This window comes from Pteronotus mesoamericanus, unplaced genomic scaffold (genome assembly GCF_021234165.1).
Source record: "Pteronotus mesoamericanus isolate MK-2021 breed Mesoamerican mustached bat unplaced genomic scaffold, CSHL_Meso_final contig_42, whole genome shotgun sequence".
NCBI classification, from domain to species: Eukaryota; Metazoa; Chordata; class Mammalia; order Chiroptera; family Mormoopidae; genus Pteronotus; species Pteronotus mesoamericanus.
In genome coordinates this window covers 6539871-6563488 of record NW_026555157.1, presented here as the reverse complement: position 1 = coordinate 6563488, position 23618 = coordinate 6539871, and the positions used below count along the sequence as shown (strand labels likewise).

The 23618-nt window shown below is 36.3% G+C and overlaps 1 protein-coding gene across 1 annotated transcript in view; it reads right to left on the bottom strand.

Annotated features, from left to right (window-relative positions):
• The window catches only part of IFT57 (intraflagellar transport 57), a 65791-nt gene that overhangs the window by 23851 nt on the left and 18322 nt on the right, over positions 1-23618 (bottom strand). Inside the window, exon 6 of the mRNA XM_054577240.1 lies at positions 3869-3991. Within this exon, the coding sequence (XP_054433215.1) occupies positions 3869-3991 (123 nt within the window). The remainder of the gene's footprint in view (positions 1-3868; positions 3992-23618) is intronic.

Below are 23618 nucleotides of genomic sequence, written 5' to 3'. Positions count from 1 at the left end.
ATAGAGAGGCGTAGTACCTTGCCCTGCATCATACAGCTAATAAGTGGCATAAATATAAGTTCTGGGTGCCAACGGGAGGTGTGTGAGATAGGCTCCATTTTGGTGGGGGTCTTTATGGCTACCACAGTTCCACTAAGTTTCTGAAACTTTGGTTGAATAAATGAGAAATTGATAGACTAAATGTGTGATTGCTACCTTCTAAAAAAATTGTATTTATTTATTTTTAGAGAGAGAAGAAGGGAGGGAGAAAGAGAGTAAGAGAAACATTGATTGGCTACCTCTTGTGCCCTGATTGTGGACAAAACATGCCCTGATCAGGAATCAAACCAGCAACCTTTCCCTTTGCAGAGCGACACCCTACCAACTTGAGTCACACTGGTCAGGGTTGATTGCTAGGTTCTCATTCACAGCATACTGACTGCCCCCTCTCCCTTTGAAATATTGCTTTCACATCATTTTTATAATAAAAAACAAAATTGTATTTTAAAAAGACTCAGAGATTAGAATAATTTTTGACTAGTTATAGATTTAAATCTAGTCTGCTAATAATCACAGATGTTTGCTTTTAGTTTTATATTCCACCATAGTAGTAAGGTAACACTTGTGGGTACTATTGGGTTTAACAGGGAACAATACAAAAGATCAAACACAGCAGCAAAGAAAAGGGTAAGAGAAATAAACAAAAAAACATGAGGGAAAGAACAAAAGTAAAAGTTACAGAGTCACAGCATAGCAACAATACTTGTAGATGATTTTATAATGTTAGCTGATACTGACATCTACTCTAGTAGATGTCCTCAGACAGCCCTTCTATGGAATTAATTCCTGAGCCTTACTCACTTGATCATAAATGAGATATTACCAGAGCGGAATTACCTAGGATTTGGCTGAATTTATTGACTCACATGACAGAACTTCTTACTGTATCTGTAGCCATGTTATTCCTAGTTTGGGCAGATCTGAGTTGGGTCTCTGAGTGTATAACGACTCTAGAAGTGATCACCAGGGGCATTCTCTTTAAACAATTCTAAAAAAGGGAACTACTAATATAGTTCCATTACTAGAAGTCCATTCTACCAGTAATGGAAGGGAATAGTCCATTCGAGCTAGCATACGACAAAAATCTTTTATCTTCATTGTAGTACATACTACTTGTATTTTGGGCAACATATTTATTTTCCTAACTGTAATTTGTTTAAGCTAATATAAAAATCTGTTTACATTCTTGAGAACTAGCAACAGTAACAAGTGGTGCCAGAAACAGGGACAAGCCAGCCAGCAATAAAAACCTGACTGCAACCTTATGGAGAATATACAAAGTAAAATATTGGTATATGATAGGATGCTCTCAAAGCATATATAATATAATAAGCAAAAAGAACATAAAAGGAGATTTACTTTTTTTGTAATGCTCTGCTAGGGAGCATACATGGAATAAACTGAACTTTTGAGAAAAAATAATGCAAAACAAACACTTGATTCAGTGCCAAATAAATATGGGCTTATTTCTTTATTACCACTAACATAAGGTCATTTAAAAGAAATTTATAATGGCAGCCCTTTATTACTCATTTCCCATATGTCTATGCTCCTTAAAAATTAATCTAACAGTGATCAGTAAAACACATTGATTTGAAAATAATTCCTTTTTTCCCCCTCAAACACAAAGCTGAAATCTCTAAATGTCCAAAACCGCCTCTTTTGAGTGAAAGTTATTATTTTGGCCAAAATAAAGGTGTGATTTTGGTTTTGGTAGAGTCAAGGTTAAGGAAGAACAGGATCTACCCTTGGTGCTGAGGGGGTCAACCTCTGATGAAGGAGGATAATGAGTGTGAGACACGTCACATGTAACCAGATTCTGTTATTTCTGACACATAAAAAACATTTCTTGACTCACTAGTACCTTATTTTCTCAACTGAATGTATGATTTTATTTTTCTTAAAGAAGCTGAATAAAAAGTTGCCCCTAAAGCTGTATTTCCCATTTGCGACACCGAAATACTTAGAAAAAAGAAAAGTTTGTGAAATACTGGACATAAAGATCCAATGATATAGAGACAAATTATGCAAAAGCAATCACATGACTTCAGATCAGTATATTTTACCGTAAAAATCTAATTTGAAGTGATATTCACATATTGTAAAAAATGCTAAAAAAAATACCCAAAACTTTTTCTGACATTTTGAAATGTTGCCTATAAAGCCTGATTGCAATTAATTTGGCACTATATATTCTCATAAGATCAAGGCTAGTAATGTATGGCATTAGACTAAGAGTCCAACTTTCAGCGGGTTAATTCTCCCCCAAAGCAGAACACTGATTCTCTATGAACCCACGATTCTGATTACTATTAATACTGGTTTGTAATAGAATCTGACCTGCACTTAATTTTGTAAAAATGTGCATGTTGGTGGTTACATTTATACTTCTTCTTTATTCAGTTACTTCTTTTATGTGGAAATTAATGACAATGTTTACTAACAAAAAATACTCTTGTTATCCTATTAGGTTCTAAATGAAGTGTTTGATTTCAAGAGTTTACTTAGTTTTAGAGTAAAAAAAATAATCTTGCTTCCTTGTGGGATTAAGATGTATTTGAGAGTTCTCAACCACACGATTATTTTAACATGTCATTCTAACTTGACTCACATTAATAGTCGTTTTTAATTTTAGGAAGAGACTTTGTTCTAACAAAACTAAAGAATCAAAAATGGGATTTTTAGAAAAAAATATTTTCACAACTTTTGACTTTTAGCAGAGATCTCATCAGTGAAGAAATTCTTTTTAAGGAGTATTTATAGAAAAGAGGTATGTACAATGAATTCACCCCCAAAGTAGTTAATAGCTGTCCTCCGTAATGATCAACTATATGGTAAACAGGTTGTAGAATTTGCCCACTTACTTAGATAAAATTTGTTTCACAGTTATTCAGTCTAGTAATGCTTTTGCCCTCCTTATCTTGTTCTAGGGCTGCCCTAGGAGTCTAGTCTACCTTTTACTTGCTCTAGGAGACAGTTCTATATGCCCAAATCCAGACATTCTAAGAATAAATTAGCTTCCAAGGCACTCTGAAAACAGAAATCTTTGTAGGGTGTCTACTTTGGGGGCAGACATGGGACCTCATTTTCAGAGTGACACTGTTCCCTAGAATATTGTTCCATAATGCTGAAGCTTGTCTCCAGCCTCCAAGGATGAAATCCTTTAATTTCTTTAGCTAGAAGTCTCTCTAACCCCTTTTGTAACAATTACTATATTATAGTACTAATGAGAGTAACATTGTCTAGTCACCTATTAGCTCATTCTGAAGTTCTTTCTTATAAATTGTAGGTACAAAGAAAGTAGAAACTTGATTAAATGGGTCAGTTCACCTGGCTTAATCCCCAAATCTTTTTGCATATGACTTCTTGATTATTCTCTTAATATTTAACTTCTAATCATATGTAGTTAATAGATAATGTAAGGCAGCTCCCAGGATGTCATCTATTTTACCATTCAGCAGAGTTCTTAACCATCTTCTAACCCTACTCAGTTGGTATATAGTCATGAAATTTCAATTTTATTCACTGTTCACCTAAACAAAATATGATTGCAAAAAAAATATCAAAATATATTGAGAAAATACCTTTCAATTCCAGGGGTACATGAAGCGTTGCAACTCATTTTAAAGATCTATTCTTTGTTTTGTTTTGTTGACCATATTACATTATTTATTTGTTCAGTGACAGTTTATTAAATCTTCAATAACACAAAACACTGGAAACTGAAGCCTAACACCCTTCTTAAATCACTGGTATAATGGGAGTGCCCTTGACCCTGAATTTGTCCTATAAAAGTCTAGTTGAACAAAATTTATTCTCTCTTCTATACCTTATTGTCAGTCCTAATCGTGACTTTCAGCTGTGGTAGTACACGTTCCACTTCTAGGCCCCATTCTGCAGCATCTGTTGTGGATTCTAAAATATCTTCTTGTTTGGCAGACTCGTTCATATCCTAAGAAAGGAAAGATATCACAAGATTGAGAGTTTATAAAAAGAAGTGGTAAAATTTTGAGGCATTTTAGCAGGACTACACAATTTATATCATGCATGGTAGTGACAAAATTCTTTTCTGTCCTAATCCATGTTGAAGGAAAACAATGTACCAACTTGGTAGAATAGCAAAATAAGTATTTTTTTTAAAGCAAATACATGATTCAACTGTTTTTAAATAAATTTTATTGTATTTTTTCCTATTACCATTTAACTACTTGTAGAACAATGTTTTTGAGATATAGTGAATTCAATGGGAAATACTATCAAATGGAAGCCATTTAGGTGTGATAATTGGTAACCACTCGGTTTCTGTTGTTGAGTAAGAAAGTCAATTCATGCCTGTTTCTGAATATAAAAGGAAATCTTTCTCCCCCCACCCTCTATTTTCTTAGCCCTTCACATTTCAGCATTGAGTATGTATAAATCTGAAAATGTAAAAAATATATACAAATAAAGCCTAATTCATAAACTTCACTAGCAATTTTTCCATTTAAGCTACCTTGATAAGTTACAAGAAGATGTAAGGAAAAATATGAAATTTATTATTGTACAATAATACAGAAAAAAAGAAACCCAAGAGACATAAGCAGCCAAATACAATGTATGAACTTTATATAGATTCTAATTTGAACAAATGATCTATAAAAAGATGTTGTAGAGACCATCAAAGAAATTTGAATGTGGAAGAATATTAGATGATATTAAGGAACTATTGATTTTATAGATATGATAATGTAATGGTAGTTATATTTTTAAAAAGGTCTTATAAATTAGAGATAAATGCTGAAGTATTTCCAGATGAATTAACATGATGTCTGAAACTTAAAATTATAGGGCAAATAAAGGAGGGGGGGCTTTAGGGGAAACACAATTGTCAAAATGTTAGCCACTGAAACCAGGTACTGTTGCATAAGCGTTCATTATCATGTTCTCTCTAATTTGGAATATGTTTAAAACGTTCCATAATACAAAATTTAAAAATAAAAGACCATATACTGTATAAACAACCTCATGGTAAAATTACATTCTCAATGTTAATTTATGTCACTAAAAGACATTTCTTAAACCTCCCCAGTCTAGTCTAACACTAAGTACAAGAATCACCTTATATTGGCATTTGTATTTTAGAGGGAGCCTGAGGTCTTTGGGAGCTTTGAACTCACTCCCAATGGAGTCTCCAGGGCACTGCTGATATAAGAAATCCTTTCTCTCCTACCTCTCCTAACCTCACATGGACAAGTCCTGAATAGACTTAGAGCCTTAAAAGGAACATATATTGCTTCTGTTCAGAAATTCAGGGGTCTTTATAGCTCTAACCACACAATTAGAGGATGGATAACTAATACATGCTTTTATATTTTACAATATGTGGTCTGAATTTTTGTGACATTCTATTTACATAACCAGAAGTGTAAAAAATATAAGCATTGATTTAAGAAAAGTAAAATGTGGAAACGCTAAGTAAAAATGTTCAAGATGCTATTTTAAATCTTCCAGAGCTCCTTTGAATACAGAAACATTGTATTACTTTGAGTACTTATTAGAATGTTATGTGCATCTCTATAATTTGAATCCAGGGTAGCATAAGAGCACCACACCTGGGAAGCGACGGCAGCATTCACGAAGTAGACGTGCGTGAAGTCATATGAATACACGTGATGGCAAGAGAAGAGATACTTGGTCTTCCAGTTGAAACCTAGAGCCATGGCGAAAGTTCTTTATCATGTAACTCCACATTGACGCTCTTAACATGCATATACTTGGAGGAGCCAGGTAACGCAACTTACTGGCACATCCCATTACTTGTTCCGGCTCTAGGAGGCCCAGGTATGACTGGCTCATTTTCCGCAGCCAACAAGGTAGACTTATGAGGTTGAGAGTGGGACAATGTATGCACTGCTAGTGGTATGTGAGCCCTGACATTTGGGGCATGTGGGTGGCATATGGACAGGTTTGTTCCTACCAGGGATATGGGTCCCCCACAGCCCAATCCCACAGAGCCAGGCTGAGCCAGAGGGACATACCCTCTGAGCAGCAGTTTTGTATGAATCGTAACAGAATTTAGATATGCTGGTCACTGATTTAAAAATAAGTTTGATTTAAGGAACCACTGTTCGGGTGAATTGAAGCTGGATGCTACTGATTAATTCTCTGGGCCAATCCTCCCAACCCCATCCCTTCATTCTCCCTCCTCCTTCTGACGGTCCTTACAGGAGGGTGGAGTCACAGTCCCCAAACTAGGCCAGAGAGGGTACCTGCCCACATTCTCACTTTCTTCAGGTCTGAACAGAGAATTGTTCAAGTTGTACATAACATACCCAAAACTTTTACTCAAACAAGGGCACATTTCTCTAACTTTCTCAAATGCAGATGGTTTAGCAGTGGCCCTATTTGAATCAGACTCATAATCAAAGAGTAGGGTACGTGGAGATCAAACACTCCATTAAGATATCTCAGTGCATAAGCTATTTGTTTTTATACGGGGCCCTTTAATAAGTTGCATTTACCCTTCGTAGCTTATTATTTGATCCCCTTAAACAATCTTGTGCTAACTCCTATTCCTAATGTTCTAGAATGTTTTAATGCTCAAAAGTTTTCACTTACTCCTGGGCCATAGTCAATATACTGGAGGAAATGGCCCAGTTACTAAATGTAGAAAAGGCAGAAAGAGAACATTAGGCTTGATAGAGCTGCATTAGCTCATTCAAACTATATAGTCTCTTTCTACTTCCATGTTTACACATCTATTTCATAACCTCAATCCTCACTGAAAATTTCCTAATACCCAATAAGTGGATACATTAACTGAGCAAGCTCTACATACAAAGTATAAGTCATTTTAAAACTATATACCATGTCTTGGCTGTAGTACTTTGTGAAAACCTTTCCTTTCCAATTATTTCTCCATTTAACAAATGGTATTTTATGTGGAGCTATTAGTAAAAGAGAAATAAACTGCTGTTTCCATTTAATCAAAATTCTCTGTCATCATGACAAAGTCCCTCTCTGAGATAACACTAACTAAGATAAAGCATAGCTCTTGGGAAATTGTGTTTTTCCAGTTAATGCTGCTGAAAAAACAATTAGAAACTCAATAATACACAGGCTATCCAGAAGTCTCATTTATAATTAATTAATTCACCAATGAGCCATTTGTTAAGCTTCCATAACATGCAAGGTGAGAATCCAGGCATTGTGCTCAGCGTGGAAAGATAAAAGGATTTAATCCATGTCTGCAAAAAGTTTACAGCCCATTAGGAAGAGTCTGAGGCTAGTTAATGGGGGTAAAAATTGGTTCTAAGAAAAAGAGACTGATGAAAACTGACTCTAACACTGCCAAAGGAAGAATTAAAAATCACAGTCTAAACCACTCCATAACAACCCTGGACTTCCATGGAGGGACTACGAAAGCCACTTCAAGGATCAAACATGTAGTGTTCATAGCCTGCTCAGAATCCTTTCCAGTTCATAATCTCCCATTTTCCCAGGTAATATTAATGGGATGATTAAGCATCAGAAGAAATTCTATGCTCTGTGTGTGTGTGAATATGTAAATGAAAGTATTTCCAAAACTTGTCTAGTGATGAACACCCTACAATACTTCCCTTGATCACTGAGAACACCTTGTCTAGAAAAGGGAACATACGTGGCTGCATGGACAAATCCAAGAGTGAAACTCAAGGATCAGGCATCCATGAGAAGACATTTGCTTGGAAATGGAGACCCCAAATCAGAAGTTCAAAAGACATTACAAGCTCAGGTGGGAGCTGGCCTGTAGAACCTACATCACAATGTCCAGGGCAGAAGCTGAATTCACAGACTTCCAGGTGAAAATGGGATATGAGAAGTGGGCCAGAAGACCCCAACGCTAAACCAGCAGTGAAGCAAGAGCAAGTGGAGATGCTTGTCTTCCACTACCAAGCCAAATCCCTGCCTCTTAAGAGGATGAGGTACCACTGTCAGACTGGATACTGGATACTGGGAAAGGCTGACATTTACTGACCATAATATAACCTTTTTTTTTTTTTTTTGGGATGTCTCTTACTGTACTATTCTGTAATACAATGATGCCCTCAGGGCTGAGGAATCTGAATATGACTGATCTCACACTAAATGACACGAGATATCTATAATTTTTTCTACACTTGTCTTTTTTTTTATTTTTAAAGATTTTGTTTATTTACTTCTAGGGAGGGGAAGGAAGAAAGAGAGGGAGAGAAACATCAATGTGTGGTTGCCCCTCCCATGCCCCCTACTGGGGACCTGACCTGCAACCCAGGTATGTGACCTAGACTGGGAATTGATCTGGCAACTCTATGGTTCACAGGCCAGCACCATTCTTGTCTGTTTTTAAAGTGTTCCAGTAGATGGCCAAAAAGTAAGTAATAAATATAATATGGATGCTGCTACCTTAATTAACAGGTGTTTCTCCTAAGGGTATCTAGTGTTCCTCCTTCTTTACCATCTATCAATAGAAGAAGGGCTAGATAGAGGGCTAAATAATAAGTTGTTTTAATCAAGGAGAGTATTCCCTCAAAATTCAATGACTTTAACAAGTCATAGTTAAGGCAGTTAAATCCTTTCATGTCTCTATAAGACAATTCTACTTTATGATTAAAGGAGTGTAACTCGTGAGTGTGATTCATTATTATCTTTCTAAATTAGGTTTTACACAATTTAACACATTACTATGAAGAAAAATGTTTAAAATCATACAAAAAATATATTCACATTTGTTCTGAATAACTAAATTAAGCCCTGCCTATAATCTATCAAAAGAACTAGAACTCCCCCAAACCAGCACTTATTTCTAAAAAATTGTGTATTTATTCTTACATGTTTAAACTGCAGTCACCTTCAAAGTACTCTTCATTTGATGCAATACACCTATCAAGAAGTTTTTTCCACTGCTAAAAATAGTTTTTGAACTTGCCAATTGTGTTGCCTTTTAGTGCTTCTTCCACTTTTTTTTTCAACCTCTTCCACATCGGCAAAACGTTTCCCTTTGAGGACTTTTTTCATCCAGGTAAACAAATAAACCAACAGTCCTGGGGGTGAGATTGGTTGAACAAGGAGTGTGGGGCATGGGGGGTCATGATGTTTTTTGATCAAAAACTGCTGAACACTCAGTGCTGTGTGGGCAGGTGCGCTTGTAAATTGCCCATCATGAAATGGGTAAATGCATTGAATCTTTAAAAGAAATTTGGTGAAGCCCAGCACACACATTCTCACAATGCCAGCTGGTACATTGATACAGATGGTTCCTAGAACATTCACCTAGCAGGTACTACAAAGGACCCGCCCTCCAGAAGATAATTCTGTTTTTGGGGGGTCCTCCCTTGTATGAAGTTCATAAAAGTTTTTTTAAGTTCAATTTTAAGATTATCAAAACATTTTATCCTGACTTATAATGTGAACTAAGATTTGCATAAATTATGCTCCTATAAATAAAAAAAGTAAAAAGTTCCTCAAATTCACAAAAATTAATTTTCCATTAACTTTTTGCATGAGGATTTCAAACTATTTTTGAATGAAACTTCAACTTCCAGTATTATTTGTTTAATATGTCAAACTCCTGACTTTGCTTTTACTTTGGCTACTTTAATGTACACTCAGCGGTAAGGTAAAAATCATCTTTGAATTTTTACTTTTCTCAAAATAAAACCAAAAGAAAGTACTCTAAGGTACATGGAGAAACTACTATAGACATTATCTTGGGTGATGTAGATTATGTAAAATAAGTTTAACTCTTTATGGCCTAAATTTCTATAAACCTTCTTTTCTTTGAGATGGCAACTTCATGGATATATCAGTGCCCAAATATCTTTGAAGGGCTCATTTCACGTATGTACTGAATGGGATATGGAAGTCCAATTAACTGTCAAGATTGAATATGTAGACCCAAGACTCAAGGCAAAAATGAACTAAAGTGGATTGAAAATCACCACATTATGGTGTAAATGGTAAAAGGATGAATCCCATCTCTGCTCAAATCCCACCTGCATCACTTACTAGCCATTGGTCAAGTTACTTAACCTATTTAAATCTCAGGGTTTTTGTCCGTAAAATGGGGGTAATAATAGTATGCTCCTCACCGGAAGCATTGCTATGAGGATTAAGTTAGAAGATGTATTTAAAAGATTTGCATAGTGCCTAATACAAAGCAAGTCCCCAATATATTACAGCAGTTATTCTCATCATCATTGTATGTCAAGCATGGGTTAGATGCACAATAATAACATCATGAATCAAGAGCATCTTATTCCCATTTTTGCAAATGAGTAAAGTGAGCTAAAGGGCAGTTAGGAAATTTTCTCAATGCCACATCATTAGGAAGTGTCAGGGCCTAGGCAATGTTACTCTAGAGCACAAACTCTGAAACATCTTACTATATGTCTATCAATCCTTTGTGATACAGGTTACAACTATATCCCCCTCGTTTATCACTTGTCTTTTAACTTTATGGTGTTCTCCAACCCAACCCACCCCTACACATATAAGGTTTTTATTTTTATGTTATTCAGATGTATCAGAATTTTTCTTTTATGGTTTTTAGTTTTCTTGCTGTGCTTTATCATGCCTATTTCAACCCATGAATGTAACACTTGTTACTCATGTTTTTGTTTTTGTGTCTCATCGTTCTTGAATTTGTTGAGTCACAGCGGTTGATCTGTGGGTAAGATATGAGGGAGGAGTCCACCTTTTTTCTCCAAATGAACGGCTTGTTATCCTCTCACCATTTAATTGAATAGTTCAGGTTTCCCCGCTGATCTGCATTGTTTCATATATTAATATCACTACATATTTCTATTATTTTATGAACTCTGCACTACTTATTTTTGTGTATAATTTTTTCAGACTTAGACAAAATCCCATATACCCTTCATCAGATTCACCAAATACTAGCATCTTACATAATCTCAGAGCAATTATGCATAAAGGGTATAATGTTCATATCTTGATGCTGAGATTTGGAGAAATGTTCACATCTCCCTTTGTACTTTTTAAAATAAAAAGAGCTAATACTATAAGTTTGATTAACTTCCAAAAACTAGAGGGTACAGGTGGTAAATGCTACAGGTGTTTGAGTAAGAGACATAAGTGTGTTTTAATGGCAATGTGAGGTTTCAGTTCAACCTCACAAAAATTCATGGAATATAAAAAAGGGGGGGGGTTGGTGGAAGGGGAGGAGGAGGGGTGGGGGGGGTTTGTTTTGGGTTTTTGGGGTGGAACCTAAATTTGGGGGGGGGGAGGAGAGTGAAAAAAAAAAAAGGGGGGGGGGGGGTTTTGGACCGCCTTTTTCTGGATCCAAAGGGGTTGGCTCCAAGTTATCCAATTACAAAGGATCTTGAAAGCCAGGCCCAAAATTTATTGTTTTGTAATCTATATAAATGAACCTGCAGACATTGAAAAGCTATCAAAAGTTATTGAAGTCAGAATGACCTGATAAAAGTCATGTTTTGATAAGACAGAGGAGTACAGTAAAAATATTTTCAAAAAGGGCGGGGTGGGATTAAAGGATAAGGACCAAAGACCATTTAGGACATTACTGTTGCACAATCCAGACAGAGATGAAGAGGGCCTGAGTTTGAAAGACAGCTGAAGGGATGGATATGGGATATATTTTAAAGGCCGCATCCACAGGTCTTAGTGACTAATGAGATGTCCTGGATAAAAATGAATCACCCATCAGTCAAATATTCAAAGCACTAATGCTGGTAGGGGTGGGTGGCAATGGGTGTGCATGCGCTCCAACATTATAGGTTTATAAAGAACTGAAAAAAAGTACACATTCTGCGTACTCATCGAATATATTAAATTACATAATAAATGTTTGCTATTAGTGTTGATTCAGGAAATATAACCTATCTATTTATAAAGTGATAACGCTCAAATAATTGCCAGAAAAAAAATCATTGTATCACTTTTCTTCAAATTACCCTTAGTTGTTTCTGTAGGGGGGAACTTATATGACAGTAGATTTAGTCTAGTGGGCCTTCAATAACAATGTATGTTACAGATTATGAAATAAAACCATGACATTACCAGGGTTTACTAATTTACATCAAAATGCAAACTTCTTGATAACTTACATCCTATGCAAGCTTCTTATTCAAAAATATTCATGGCGACCTAGAAACTAGTATTGAGATTGGGGCTTTTTTATCTGTTCTGGTACACAGCACATAATAATGTCAGTAACTAATCCCAATCTCCAGGAATAGTGAAAAATTAAGAAATGCATCAAGAGCATAACCTATGCGAGCATCATGCTAGGTGCTGTGTAAAAGTTGTTACGGTAATCTCAAAACGACCCTGGGAAGAGCTGTGTCCCCATTTTACAGGTAAGAAAGTAGAGTCACAGAGAGGTTAATTTGCTATTGTCACGTGGCTAGAGTTGCACAGGCTGGATTTTATCTGCGGCCGCTATTTCAGCCACAGCATCTACTTTGAAGTTATGGACTCACATTTGGAAGGGACCTTGAAAAGTCCTTGCCCTACTTCTTGATAGGCTCATAATCATACCAGGATGAAAATAAGGATCTTTCTTATTTCAAGTGTAGGTTCAAAAACTACACAAAGATCAAGCAAAGCTCTCTTTAACACCCAGCAAGAACTGCCGTTTGAGCCTCCTCTGAGCAGTGAGGAGTGCAGCTCTTTTCTCTAACCTACATTTCCTATTCATCTCCAGATGTAAAACTGATGGGGTGGTGCAGGTTAATTACCAGAGAAATAAAAGCAATTGCTCAGTCATAGTGTGTTCCCTCACATGTAAACATGTGGTGTTTTCATTGTTTCTCCTGTGAAGGAATAGATTTTTCATAGTCATGATACAGATAGTAGGCCTAACATTCAAACGTTTTAGGAAAAGAGAAAAGAACACATTTTCCTCAAGCAGGAATCAGAACCAGTGGTATCTTGTGGGGCAAATTATATTGTAGAACAGCATTTCCCCCCCTATGAGATTCAGAAAGGACAGTTTGTCAAGAATTGTAAATCACATGTAAAATGAAGAAAATTTAAAGTATTTAAGATATTAACCAGAGCAGACCCATCTTCTTCCCTCTTTTGACTGCATTATTGCAGACTTGCCATGATGACACTTTTTATTCTAAGCCCAGATTTTTACTTCTTTACAGCTTTTGCTTTTTAAGCTAAAAATTCTCTCACTCTTGGTACAATAAGTTTTTGCTAAGTAATTAAAAACCAATTGTGTTTAAACCTTTTGAGGTGGTTGGTTTTATGGTGTCTAACTCAGGAGCTGGTTTCTAAAACCTCAAATTTAGCATCTCAAGGAAGAATGGTATCTATGGCATGTTTAAAAAAATGTTTTGAAATGAAGTGATGGGCATTTAAAAATAGAATTCAGAGAGCGCACAGCTTCCCTCCCATCTTTTTTCCACTGGGGGAGGAGAGTGACACATCTGTGCTATGCTGCCAGAACTCTGCTGCTGAGATTCTATTGAGCTTCAGAATGGAGGGGAGCTACAAGACCACCCATAATTACAGCATCGCTACCACAAACATGCAGGCAGTTTCCAGTAGACACACTCAAGTTAGAAACAGAAATGACCAGAACACCCCCTAACACCTTGATACCAGGGCCTCCCTTCCCTACCCCCACCCCTTACATCTCTGAATGTTTTTACAGCACCCTACCCGTCAGGGGCCCGGCTCAGTGGTCAGAGATTTAATACAGCACGAGGGTCCTCCCCCATGAGCCCTCTGAGGGAGGCTTTGGCTAAATTTCAGACTTCAAAAACATCCAGGAATCAGAGGAATAGAGAGAATGTAAAACTTTGTGGGCTAGCCTTAAAGCCTAATAGCCAACCACGATTTTTTTCCTTCTAAGAAAAGCTATATCGAAATTCAAATAACTAACCTGCAAATGAAATTTGGAAGATAAGGCAATTCCTTACTGGTTGTAGGAATTATATTCTTGAAAATTAGATTTGGTAAAACCATAATTGGGATAAGAGAATTCAAGGGGAAAAGCACACAGTAAGAATGGCTTTAAATATACTGGGTGGGGCAAAAGTAGGTTTGAACTTGTGAGTACACAAAACACAGGGTTTATTCTTGTATTATTATTTGCTAATTATTATTTTCCATACAAACAACTGTAAACTTACTTTTGCCCCACCTTGTATTTTTTAACTTTAAAGTAAATAAATGTTCTGAAAACTCCCTGCTTCCAAAACAAACCAATTTCATCACTGTAATTATACATTGATAGAAGGAACTACTTTTTTAGGACATTGTTTTCAATGCTCATAAAACACTACTGCTGTGTCAAGATCCAATTAGGCAGATATTACAAAGTTTAGTCAATGGCCACACACTGCCTCTTTACAAATTCCTCAAATTAGCAGTTACAGGCTTTGAACCCGTTGTAGTAGTTAGGAAGATGGACTGCCAGTTCACCTTTCAAGGAAGGACTTGCTGCTCAGCTGCAGGGAAAATGGCCAGCAAACAGCTTCCTGCTGTCAGCTCCCTCAGGCTCTGCCTCACCTGCGAGAGCCCCCTTGCCTGGGGCTGTGTCCTTGTGCTGAGCCAAGCAGGAACACTTGGTCCAGAGCGCCTCACTAGGCTGGCCTAGGTTTGGTCAGCCCTGAATTGCAGCTAGACTTCTCCCTTGGCCCAATCCTGCCTTTTCCCTGCTTCCTTCCTTTCACAGTAAATGTCTCACACCCTGAGCTCTGTCTCAGCGTCCACTTCCAGAGAACACAATCTGCAACACCTGTCTTTTTCATTTACATTCTCTCTTGCTCCATGTACCACAAATCTCAGAAAAATGCTTGTGTATACCCATTTTCTGGAATAATGATACTTAAAAGCATACTTTTCAGGGTCTAGACTTCACTTTAATGAAAGAAAGTAAGTAAGTAATTTTTCTTCCAATTATTGTTGAGAGGTTTCTTTTCTCCATGAGGATTAAACTATAGCTTGCCTGTGAAATTCTAAATATAAAATAGTATTCATGCATATATATTCTCATCCAATATTGAGCACTTTCTAAACACCAGGCACAGGTAAAAGAACAGTGCAAAAAGCTGCCACTCTTGAGGAGTTTGCATTCTAGTGGTTCAGACAGACAATAAACAAATAAGAAATTAATACAATACCAGGGTCTGTGAAAAAATATAAAGCAGGGCAAGGGAATAGAGAATGATTGGAGAAGCATCTATTGTTTCAAAACCACAGGTGGAGAGGGACTACTGTAATCCATACACTGTTGGGCTGGCACAGTTACATATATGAGTACATTTAGTACATCAATTTCCTAGATAGTACACATCATTCCTGTTCTAGTGAAGAATTCATCACATTCAACTTTACTAAAATAATATTTCTTCTGCATTGTGAGTCCACCTGCTGCATGTAACATAAAATCTTAGATCTATGTTACTAACCTAACAGCAATTCTGTCTTGGAGAAAGAGCAGCCGGAGCCACCATAAGCTATGGTCAGATACAGCTGTCTCAGGCAGATGGCTTTATGGGCAACATCCAAAGCTTGCCAGACTTTTTAAAATATGAAGGGGTCCTCTGCCTCATTAGTATTTCATGGCTGACCATTCACCAACACCTGATGTTCAAACTTCCTCTTGTGAAAATGCAACCATACATAGTCTTAGTTTGAAAGGGTATACATTATAGAGTCTTTATCCAAAAGATCAAATACTTACATAATTTCTTTATAAAGGTACTGGCAGGGGGAAAACCCTTCCTTATGTAGCTTAACTGAAGTGAGAAATTGAAATCAGGACCAACAGGGACTTAGAGTAGTGATAGAGGTAAATTAAATTACTTTGTTCCCAATACTCAAAACTATTTGGTCCAGAGGGAATCCCAGGTGGCCTTTACTTCACCAATATAAGAATGAATAATACAAATGACAGTTATTTTCTTTCTGAGAAATATTGTGTATGCATCTCTACTTCTGTTTTCTTCCTCATACTTTAGGAGAACTTTGTAATAATCATCTTCAATACATACAGGAACACCACGTGCCACTGTGTCCTTGCTTAAGGCAGGAATCAAACCATACCTACCCTGTTGAAATCTTGTTGGGAGGTAAAGGAAAAAAAATAATAGACTTGGGAGTTTGAAGAAACTGAGTTCAAATTTAGCTTCTGTAACTTATTAGCTTTTTAAAAGATTAACTGTTCTAAGGTTATATATTTTAGTTTTTGTATGTGTGAAATGGAGATATCATCTATCCAATTACCCCACAGGGTCAGTGAGGTATGTGATTTAAAGTACCTTGAATGATTTGGAAGATAGCAGCTAAGTAGGTGGAAGCTTAGCCCACTTGCTTCTGACTCCAGCATGAATTTTTGGTTGATCTTCCGAAAAGTGACCTGAACAATCAACAGAATCTCAACTGATATGAATTTTTGAAGCTAAGGAGTACAGAGAATGCTTTGTACTATCTCCACCTGTACAAGAGCATACAAGAGGTGGTGGGTGGTATCACTCTCAAACAGCCAGCCATAGGGAAGAACCCACCAAAGAACAACCGAAGCATCACTAAAACCCAATTACAACAACAGAGCCCACATAAATGGCATAAAGGGCATCCCAAGAGCATCCAACTCAGGAGATCAAGGAGGCTGCACCACTGAGTACCACAAATCTCCTACCACAGAAGGCCACCCCATGAAGACAGGGAGTAAAAGCAGATAAATAAAATATGCAGAAACAAAGAAAAAGAGTTACCTAAAATGGGTAGACAAACCACCCCCAATCAAAAGAAAAGGAGGAATCCCCCAAAAGGGTGTTAAATGAAATTGACACAAGCAATCTATCAGACACAGAGTTCAAAATAATGGTTATAAGGATGCTCCAGGAACTCAGTGAGAACTACAAGGAACTCTATGGAAGCTACAAGGAACTTAGTGGGAACTACACCAGCATGAAAAAGGACATAGAAACTATGAATAAGAGTCAATAGGAAATGAAGAGTATCTGAACTGAAGAATATACTAGAAGGAATTAAAAGCAGGCAAGATGAAGAAGAGGATCAAATCAGCAAGTTGGAGGACAAGGTAGAAAAAAACACCCAGGCAGAGCAACAAAATGAAAAAAGACCAAAAAAAGAAACACGATATTTTAAGGAAGCTGCAGGACAGAATGAAATGTAATCATATTCATATCATATGGTTAACAGAGGGAGAAGAAAAGAAGCAAGGGACAGAAAATCTCTTTGAAAAAGCAATGGCTATCACTTCTTGGTCTTTTGGATAAGATCAAGAGAAAAAGTAATGAGAGAAAGCTTCCCTAACTTCGTGAGGGGAAAAGGTCATTCAAATCCAGGAAGCACAGAGGGTTCCAATCAAGATGAACCCAATGAGGCGCACTCTAATACACATCATAATTAAAATGGCAAAATTTAAAGACAAAGAGAGAATCTTAAAGGCAGCAAGGAAGAAACTAGTAGCATACAAAGGAGCTCCGCTAAGGCTATGAGCTGATTTTTCAACAGAAACACTAGAAGCCAGAAGGCAATGGCAAGAAATATTCCAAGTAATGAAAGCCAAGGACTACAACCAAGACTGTCCTACCCAGCAAGGCTCTCCCTTAAAATGGAGGGGAGATAAGGAGTTTCCTAGGAAAAAAAAAAGGCTAATAGAGTATAACTCCACCAAACCGGCATTGCAAGAGATGCTAAAAGGACTGCCTTAAGAAGATGAAGAAAAAGAGAGGAATACAGGTACAAAAGGGAAAAATGGCAGTGAATAAGTACCTATCAATAACAACCTTAAATGTATATGGATTAAATGTTCAAAAGACATAGGGTAGCGGAATGGATAAGAAAACATGAACAACATATACACTCTCTATGAGATACCGACCTCAGAACAAAAGATTTACACAGGCTAAAAGTGAGGGGATGGAAAAATATATTCCAAACAAATGGAGATTTAAAAAAAAGCTGGGGTAGCAATACTTATATCAGACAAAATAGACTTCAAAACAAAGGCCATAACAGTAGACAAAGAAGGTCACTAGTAATACGTAAGGGAGTATTATCCTCCAACAAAGAGGATATAACCCTTGGTAACATATAGGCACACAACATAGGAGTACTTAAATACATAAGGAACATCTTGGAGGACTTCAAGAAAGATATAGATAGTAACACACTGATAGCAGGGGATTTTAACATCCTACTGTCAACAACGGATAGATCTTCCAAACAAAGAATCAACAAGAATACTGTAGCATGGAATGACACTGTTGATCCAATGAATTAACTGATATATACAGAAACTTTCGCCCCAAAGAAGCAAAATATACATTCTTTTCAAAAGCACATGGGACATTTTCAAAGAAGGACCACATGGTAGGACACAAAACAAACCTCAACAAATGAAAGAAAATTGTAATTATATCAAGCATCTTCTTGGATCACAATGACTTGAAACTAGAAACTAACCTCAAGAAAAAAACTCAAAAAAATTCAAATTCATGGAGACTGAATAACATGCTATTAAATAATAAATTGGTTAACAATGAGCTCAAGGAAGAAATCAAAAAGTATCTTTAAACAAATGAAAATGAACGCACAAAACCCCAAAACCCATCGGGCCCAGCAGAAGCAGTCCTGAGAAGGAAGTTCATAGCAATATGAGCCTCCCTAAAGAAGACAGAAATATCTCAAATAAACAACCTAACCCTACATCTACAAGAACTAGAGGAAAAACAACAAAGGCCAGAGCAAATAGAAGAAAGGAAATAATCAAGATCAGAGAATTAAATGACACAGAGACTAAAAGAACAATTCAAAGGATCAATGAATCTAGGAGCTGGTTCTTGGAAAAGGTAAACAAATTGACAAACCTTTAACCAGACTCATCAAGAAGAAAAGAGAAAGGACCCACATAGATAAAATCAGAAATGAAAGAGAAGAAGTTACAACCAATACCACAGAAATACAAATGACTGTAAAAATTACTATGAACTATTATATGCCAAGAAATTGGACAACCTGGACAAAATGAACAAATTTCTAGAAATGTACAATCTTATAAAACTGAATCAAGAAGAAGCAGAAAGCTTGGAGAGACCAATAACAATGAATGAAATTGAAGCAGTAATAAAAACTCCAGGCACACAAAAGCCCTGGACTGGACAGCTTCACAGGCAAATTTTACCAAATATTTAAAGGAGAACTAATTCCTATCCTTCTCAAACTATTCCAAAAAAATTCAAGAGAGGGAAGACTCCCAAACTCTTTTTACAAGGCCAGTATCATCCTAATTCTAAAACTAGGTAAAGACACAACAAAAAAAATTACAGGCCAGTATCTCTGATGAACACAGATGCTAAAATCCTCAACAAAATATTAGCAATCTGGATCCAGCAATACATTAAAAAGATCATACACCATGATCAAGTGGGATTTATTCCAGGGATGTGAGGATGGTGCAATATTCAATAAATGTATAACACACCACATAAACAAAATAAAGGACAAAAATCACATGATCATATCAATAGATGCTGAAAAAACATTTGATAGAATCCAGCACCCATTTATCATAAAAAAACACTCAACAAAGTGGGAATAGAGGGAGCATACCTCAACATAATAAAGGCCAAATATGAGAAATCTACAGCAAACATCATACTCAACAGGCAAAAACTAAAAGCTTTCCCCTTAAGATCAGGAACAATACAAGGGTGTCTGCTTTCACCACTATTATTCAACATAGTACTGGCAGTTCCAGCTACAGTAATCAGACAAGAAAAAAGAAATAAAAATCACCCAAATTGGAAAGGAGGGAGTGAAACTGTAATTCACAGATGATAAGATAGTGTACAGAGAAAACCCTACAGTCTCCACCAAAATACTATTTGACCAAATAAGTGAATTTGGCAAAATATCAAGACACAGAGTCAATATTCAAAATCAAGGGCATTTTTGTACACCAACAATGAAATAGCAGAAAGAGAAACTAGGGGAAAAATCCTATTGACTATGGCAACAAGAAAAATAAAGTACCAAAGAATAAATTTAACCAAGGATGTAAAAGACCTGTACTTGGAAAACTATAGAACACTGATGACAAAAATTGAGAAATATACAAATAAATGGAAGCATATACCATGTCCATGGATTAGAAGAAGTAACATCATTAAAATGTCCATACTACCCAAAGCAATCTATAGATTCAATGCAATTTCTATTAAAATACCAATGGCATAATTCACAGATCTAGAACAAATGTTTCAAAAATTTATATGGAACCAAAAAAGATCCCAAGTAGCCTCAGCAATGTTGGGGAAGAAAAACAAAGTAGGAGATATCACAATACCTGATATCAAACATGACCTAGGGCCTCTGTAATCAAAACAGTCTGGTACTGGCATATGAATAGACACATAGGTCAACAGAACAGAATAGAGAGCCCAGAAATAAACCCATGTCTTATGGTCAATTAATATTTGACAAAGGGGGCATGAGCATACTATGGAGTAAAAATAACCTCTTTAATAAATGGTGTTGGGAGAACTGGACTGGTACATGCAGAAAAAAATTAAATCAGACTACCAACTTACACCATACACCAGAATAAACTCAAAATGGATAAAAAACTTAAATTTAAGTCGCGATACTATAAAAGTCCTAGAGGAAAACATAGGCAGTAAAATTTCAGATATCCCATGTAGAAATTTTTTTGCCAATATACCTCGTTGGGCGAGGGAACTAAAGGAAAAAATAAGCAAATGAGACTACATCAAATTAAGAAGCTTCTGCATGCCTGCAGAAACATGTCATCAAAATGAAAAGGGAAACTAACATGTGGAAGAACATATTTACCTATGCTATATTGGACAAAGGTTTGATCTCCAACATACATAAAGAACTTATCTGACTCAACACCAGGAAGACAAACAATATAGTTAAAATGGGCAAAGGTCCTGAAGAGACACTTCTCCAAGGAGGACATACAGAGGGCCTTATAGACATATGAAAGAGTGCCACCAGAGAGATGCAAATTAAAACCACAATAAGATATCCCCTCACACCTGTTAGAATGGCCATCATAAACAAATCAATACACAAGTGCTGGCGAGGCTGTGGAGAAAAGGGAACCCTAGTGCACTGTTGGTGGGAATGCAGACTGGTGCAGCCACTGTGAAAACCACATGGCATTTCCTCAGAAAACTAAAAATGGAACTGCCTTTTGACCCGGCAATTCCACTGCTGGGATTATAATACCCTAAGAATCCTGAAACACCAATTCAGAAGCACTTATTTACCCCTATGTTCATAGTAGTGCTACTTACAATAGCCAAGTGATGGCAACAGCCTAAGTGACCCTCAGTAAATAAGTGGATCAAAAAACTGTGGTGCATTTACACAATGGAATAATATGCAGCAGAAAGAAAAAAGGAACTCCTATCTTTCAGGACAGCATGGATGGGACTGGTGAGCATTATGCTAAGTGAAAAAAGCCAGTCAGTGAAAGACAAATACCATATGATCTCACTTATAAGAGGACTCTACTGAACAAAATAAACTTATGAGCAAAATAGAACCAGAGGCATGGAAACATGGAACAGATGGACAGCTACAAGAGCAGAGGGGAGAGGGAGATAAAAGTGGAAAGCAAAGGAAGGGACTAGTCAAAGATCATATATGAATGACCCATGGACACGGACAACAGTGTGGGAACTGACTGTGGGAGCGGGGCTGGGCTGGGCTGGGCTGAGGAGGGCAAATGGGGAAAAGTTGAAACAACTGTCACAGAATAACAGTAAATAAATTTTAAAAAAATAAAGTACTTTGAAAATTATAAAGCAATCTGCAAATGTATTGTTACAATTGGAGTTTGTTTTGATTTAAATGTTAACATATTATTCTAATTTTAAATTGAGCAATAAAAATATATTCCTTCATTTAAGAATTATTTATTCAGTATCTTCTGTGTTACACTATGGAGACTATAAAAAATGATTGTTATCCCTGTTATCAGAGAGGGGGAACTGGGGGGAAGTTGTGGTTTTGGTTTTGTCAATACTTATTCAGCACTTTCTATGTGCCAGACATTTTTATGAATACTTTACACATAGTAACTCTTTTAATCTTTAAAAACCCTGTGAAAAAGGTATTATTTTAATCATTTTACAGATGAGAAAGATAGGCACAAGAAGTTTGGAAATCTGCACAAAGTCAGACACCTAGTAAGGATAAAAATTATTAGAGTCGATTCACAGATTCAGGCAAGTTAGTTACATCATTAAGTTATATCATACCTCAAGTCGGCAAAAAACACACATATATCATTCAAAATATCTAATGCTGACTAAAAATACTAAAGCAATATATGATAAATGAAAAGATTATCCTGGGGTAGGGTCACCAAGGAAGTCTTCATGATATGAGCCCAAAACTAGACTCAAACTTGTTTGTAAAGTTTAGACCCCAAAAAACTTACATAAAGAGAAAATAAAAATATTATTTTCTGCATGTACTTTTTAAGCATGCAATAGATATCACTTTATTGAAATATCACATACATATAAGAAAATACAAAAATCCTATATTAACTTGTGAAATATCTCATTCAGTGGGTTCTTTCTTATAGACTAGATTTACTGTCTTTTGCTGTGTATAATGTGCACTTTTTTGCCCAAATTTTTGAGGGAAAAATAAGGGTGCACAATATATATGTATAATACTAATTCTGTATCTATATTAAATGTTTTTAATTCTTTTATTTATGCTAATCTTTAAAGTGTAACTCCTTTAAAATTCTTTTATAATACAAAAAATTATAAAATTCCTTTATAATACAAAAAAAGAAGTATCTAAATATAAATAAATAAATAAATAAATAAATAAGTTAAAACAAAAGATTTTTTCCCTGAAAGTTTGGACCAAAAACATGGGTGCGTATTATACACAGGAGCACATTACACATGGCAAAATATGGTATTTTCTCATTGAAACAGAGCAAAAACTGACTTACAGCAATGTCTGACTGCCTCTCTATATACCAATCATAATATAATCCATTTATTTAAAAGAATTATCATTTAATTTAATTACTATTTAATTGCTATTATCCTATGATCAAGACCATTGAACGCTTCAACACTAGCCCATTATTAAGATAAATAACTTGAAATCAAATAATACGCAAAGGTCTGTCCAGAAAGTATTTAGCCACGTAATATGAAAGATAGAGGCATTTATTAAAGATGATACAAGAAACATTGCACATAGGACAATGATGCCTCAGTCCCTTTCAAAGTAAGCACTTTGGGACCTCATATGGTTCTCCTAGGGTCTCTTCCATTGTTAGGAAAACACTCTGTAAAATCCTCTGTCAGAATCACCATCAGCTGCCCTGCTGTATATTCCTGAATCTCACTGAAGATCTAAAATCTCTTCCCTTTCAAAGGTAATTTTAGTGTTGAGAAAAGCCAGAAATCGCAGGGCACCAAATCTAGGCTGTAAGGGGCTGAGTCACCTGGGTGATTTAACATTTTGCCAAAAAACTCTGCACAAGACGCATGAGTGGGTGCGTTGTCATGATGAAGCTACCAATCACCAGTTCCCCATAGCTG